Genomic DNA, 4,579 nt, shown 5'->3' with positions numbered 1-4,579 from the left:
ATGTGCAGTACGAAATTGTGCACATTGTTAAACAACATTATTTGTGAATACATGCACTTCTTTCGCCGCACTCGAATTCATGGCAAATATCTGCAATGCCTACTGTCAGGGTCTGGGGTAGTTCTCAGAAGCGGACCAGAGTTAAAAGAAGTAGCGATTTATTTCCACAGCACAGAATCAGAGGCAGTCTCGTAGTCAAGGTACAGGCAAGGGTCACAATCCAGGAAATCAACAAGATGGTACAGAGGTACAAAAACGGGAACCGGGAGCAGGTCGGAATAAACAGGCGAGGGTCGAAAAATCCAAGGCTAAGGGCAGAACAGGCAGGCTAATCTCGAAGTCAAAAATAGAACAGGCAAAAAGTCTAAAACCGGGAAAGACAATACACTAGAAAAGGCTCGAAAGGCTACTCGGAAAAACAGAGGCACGATCTGGCAAAACTAAAGGTGCACACAGAAACTAAATAGCAACACTAATGAGTGGAAGATGGGACGCAGGTGAGGATGGTTAGTGGGGGCTTGATTGCAGATGAGGTAACAGGCGGCACTGGGGCGGGGCGTGGGCAGGAACCAGGAACCTAAGGGGGAAAAATTAACCAAAGCACACGAACACAGAAAACACAACCGCAAAACGAAACAAAGTGAACCGAAAATAAAAAATAAATAAAAATTTAAAAAATAAGAAATAAACAAAAAGAAACAGGAACACAAAGGGAATCAGGCTGGATTCCTGACACCTACATTGTAAACAAAATTGAAGTGCAGGTTTTGTTTCTGCTGGTTATTCTGAAAGCTAACACGGTAGATAACAGACTGGTGTATTTTGTGTGTTAAGTGCAGACTACTTGGTGATTAAAACGGATATTTAACAGATAAATTGAATTTATGATTGAATACCCCTAAAAAGGTATGGAGATGCTGTGTGTTAGGCTACTTGCCATTTGATTAGTCCGATCGTTGGCACGCTTGATAATAAAGGAAAAATTACTATTGAAAACAGGTTGAGATCAATGATTAGTTTAAATGAAAGTTTTGCGCCCCACCAATTTTCATTCCTAGTTTAGCTGCTGACCAGCAACCTGCTGATTTTGCTCAAGCAATCAAAGTTGCCGTTAATAATAGCCGGCGTTCCTGGGGGCTGTTTATTCATCTCTCTTTAACATGTTGCATAGATGAAATTATATGTTAATTGTTAGATCGGCTAAACGTTGTAAAACTCTCAAGGCATGGACGACAAGAATATAGTTGCATAGCGTTTACTTAAGTTAACTTGCAAAACAAAACAGACGGAATCACAACGCAGTAATCATTAGGGACATGCCTTCTTCCTGGACGGCGCCATCTTAGTTAAAGTGCGCATGTTCCAGGCGCGCGCCTAATAGGCTGAAATGTGCAGGGAATGTGCACTGACAAAAGTAACCCCAATACATCACACCCCTTCCCCCCACTTTAGTCCTGAAAGTGCCGAGGAAGAACTCGCTGGCGGGTTAGCCGTTGGGGTTGAGCAGGGAGAACTGGGAAATCAGCCACAGCTGGAGAACTGGGAGGTGCCTGCGGCAGGGGTTGAGTCTTTTCTTGAGTAGCCTCAACCTGTGTGAGGTCTGACACTGGCAAGCTTGTGGGGTAGTATTCCAAGGGCCATTCCAGTACACCACTGGCAGCAACAGGTGCTGCAGCAGGAGCTGGGGACATCAGTCCCCTGAGCTGGTCCACATGGCGTCTGTGCACTTGGCCATCTGCTGTTTGTACTCTGTACGACAGTGGTCCTGTAGCCTCCACGACTGCTCCCGGTACCCATTTTGGGCCTCCTCCATAGTGTCGCATATGTACAGCCTCTCTTTCCTTGAACTGCCGCAGCGTACCTTGACTTTTACTTGCGGCCTTTTCTTGTTTTTCTTGCATTTCCGCCCCAAAATCTGGGTGAAGGCGATCAAGGGCCGTGGTGAGGCGGCGACCCATCAACATTTCAGCTGGGCTCTTTCCAGTGGCTGAGTGTGGTGTTGTGTGTTGGGCCAGGAGAAATCGAGCCAGCCGTGTCTGCCAATCTCCCTTCAGGATTCTTCCTAATGCCTCCTTCGTTGTTTGCACCATACGTTCCGCTTGCCCATTGGATGAGGGGTGGTAGGGCGCCACCGTTACATGCCTGATGCCGTTTCTTTCCATGAATCCCTTGAATTCCGCCGAGGTAAAAGCTGTGCCGTTGTCCGACACAATTACATCAGGCAAACCATGGGTTGCCAGCAGCTGGCGTAGTGTGGTGATCACTGCAGCGGATGACATGGAACTCATCAACGCCACCTCAAACCACTTCGAATGTGAGTCTACCACAATAAGGAAGACCTTTCCTTAGAATGGGCCAGCGAAGTCGACATGAAGTCGGGACCACTTCCTTGAGCTCCACTCCCAGGGATGCACAGGTGCTCTCGGAGGGTTATGTCGTGACATCTGGCATGTAGAACATCTCTTCACCACCTCCTCCACCTGAGCATCTATGCCCGGCCACCACACGTAGCTGCGCGCAAGACCTTTCATGCGCACAATGCCAGGATGTGCGTCATGGAGTAGTGCCAGCACCTCCTCCCTTGCCAGCACTGGAACCACCACCCGATTGCCCCAGAGCACACAGTTCTTGTGAGCAGACATTTCATGGCAGCGCGAGAAAAAAGGACTGAAATGCTTGTCACTGTTTCCATCTGGCCAGCCCTGCAAGATCCATCTCAACACATGGGAGAGGACAGGGTCTTTCACCGTGAGGGCTGCTATCTTCTCAGCATGCACCGGAGCATCTGGGACGGCCTCTAGCAGTAAGACCACAAGCGGCTGTGGAATTTCCGTAGTGGCCGAAGGCAACAGCAAGCGGCTGAGGGCGTCTGCATTGGCCACCTGCCTGCCAGGCCGGTAACACAGCTCATACTGGTAGGCGCCCAGAATCAGACTCCACCGCAGCATGCGAGGGGAGAGGACCTGGGGCATCGGCTTGGAGTGATGCAGCAATCAGAGCAAGGGCTTATGATCTGTGTGGACCACAAATGGCCCGCCAGACAAGTATTGGTGGAATTTTTTGACAGCAAAGACGACAGCTAGTGCCTCCTTGTCGATTTGGGCATAATTTCGTTCTGTCAAGGTCAGGGTGCGTGAGGCGAAACATACAGGTGCTTCCCGGCCATCTGGCTCAACATGACTCATCAGTGCCCCAAGCCCATAGGGCGAGGCATCGCACACCAGCACAAGTGGCTTCTTTTCATCATAATGTGCAAGGATGCCATCAGCCTGCAGCAGCTTAGCTTGCACATAGGCTGTTGTATGCTCTTCGGTCCATCTCCATGCTGCCGACTTGTCCAGTAAGCAGTGCAGCGGCTCAAGGACAGTGGCCTTATTGGGGAGGAAACAGTTGTAAAAATTCAGCAAACCCAGGAAGGCCTGGAGCTCGGTCTTGTTGCTTGGCGTGGGAGCGTTCTGTATAGCCCCCACCTTCTCACCCGTTGGACTTATTCCATCTTTTGTCACCCGAAATCCGAGGTATTCCACTTCAGGGACTGCAAAGCTGCATTTTTCTTTTTGGAGCCGCAACCCACTCTCGGCAAAACGGCGTAGCACCTCATCAAGGCGTGCATCATGCTCATCTTGTGTCCGGCCTGCAATGAGTGTGTCATCAAGGTAGGGCTTCACTCCTGGAATACCTGCTAGTAGCGTGTCCATAAATCGTTGAAAAATGGAAACAGCTGTACACACTCCAAACTGTAAGCGCAAGGCACGGAGCAGACCACGATGTGTGTTGATGGTCAGTAATTCCGCTGCTTCATCGTCCAACAGGAGCTGTTGGTACGCTTGTTTCAGATCCAGTTTTGTGAAAACCGTACCACCGGCCAGAGCTGCAAAGAGCTCACTCACAGTGGGTAGTGGGTAGACATCTGGCTTAACAGCTGTGTTGACGGTGCAACGATAGTCACCACACAGCCTAAGGCTACCATCCTTTTTTGTGACTGGTACTATCGGAGTGGCCCACCTTGAGTGTTTCACTGGCATGAACACACCTTGCTCGACTAAGCGATCTAAAGCCTCGTCTACCTTTGACCACAATGCAAAAGGCACCGGACGAGTTTTGAAAAACTTGGGTGCTGTGTTAGGATCCACTTCAATTGAGACAGGAGGACCCCGACAAGCCCCAAGCTCCTCAGCAAAAACTTCAGCATACTTTGCCAATATAGCCGCTGTGGACTGCTGGCGGACCTGGTACACACCTGTAACCTCTATGCCCAAGGCGCCAAACCAGTCACGTCCAAGCAAACTGGTCCCGCGACCTTGAATCACCAGCAAGGGCAAGGTGCACTCCATCTTCTGGTATTTCACGTCAACAAGCACCTTAACTAACACGCTGAGGGGTGCACTCGACCACTGTTTCAGAACACAGTCGTCGCTGATTAATTGAGGGGTTCCTTCAGGCCAGAGGAAATGAAATGTATCTTCACTTATCAATGAACAAGCGGCTCCAGAGTCCACTTCCATTTTCAGTTTCCTACTGTTGATTGTGACGGTGGCATGGTATGGCACTTTCTTCTGAGGTACTTCACGCTCAGTCA

The 4,579-nt window shown here is 49.7% G+C and overlaps 1 protein-coding gene across 1 annotated transcript; it reads right to left on the bottom strand.

The window, feature by feature from the left end:
- Window positions 1-472: 472 nt before the first annotated feature.
- LOC118232543 (uncharacterized protein K02A2.6) lies at window positions 473-4,356 on the bottom strand. The gene is given in 3 exon segments (XM_035427612.1): window positions 473-577; window positions 1,590-1,953; window positions 2,056-4,356. Coding segments are annotated over 3 exon segments (2,748 nt in total). The 5' UTR covers window positions 4,335-4,356.
- Between the last annotated feature and the right edge of the window lie 223 nt (window positions 4,357-4,579).

The sequence above is a fragment of the Anguilla anguilla genome, chromosome 7 (genome assembly GCF_013347855.1).
Source record: "Anguilla anguilla isolate fAngAng1 chromosome 7, fAngAng1.pri, whole genome shotgun sequence".
Taxonomy (NCBI): domain Eukaryota; kingdom Metazoa; phylum Chordata; class Actinopteri; order Anguilliformes; family Anguillidae; genus Anguilla; species Anguilla anguilla.
Note: the sequence above shows the minus strand (reverse complement) of the source record. Positions and strands in the feature narration are given on the sequence as shown.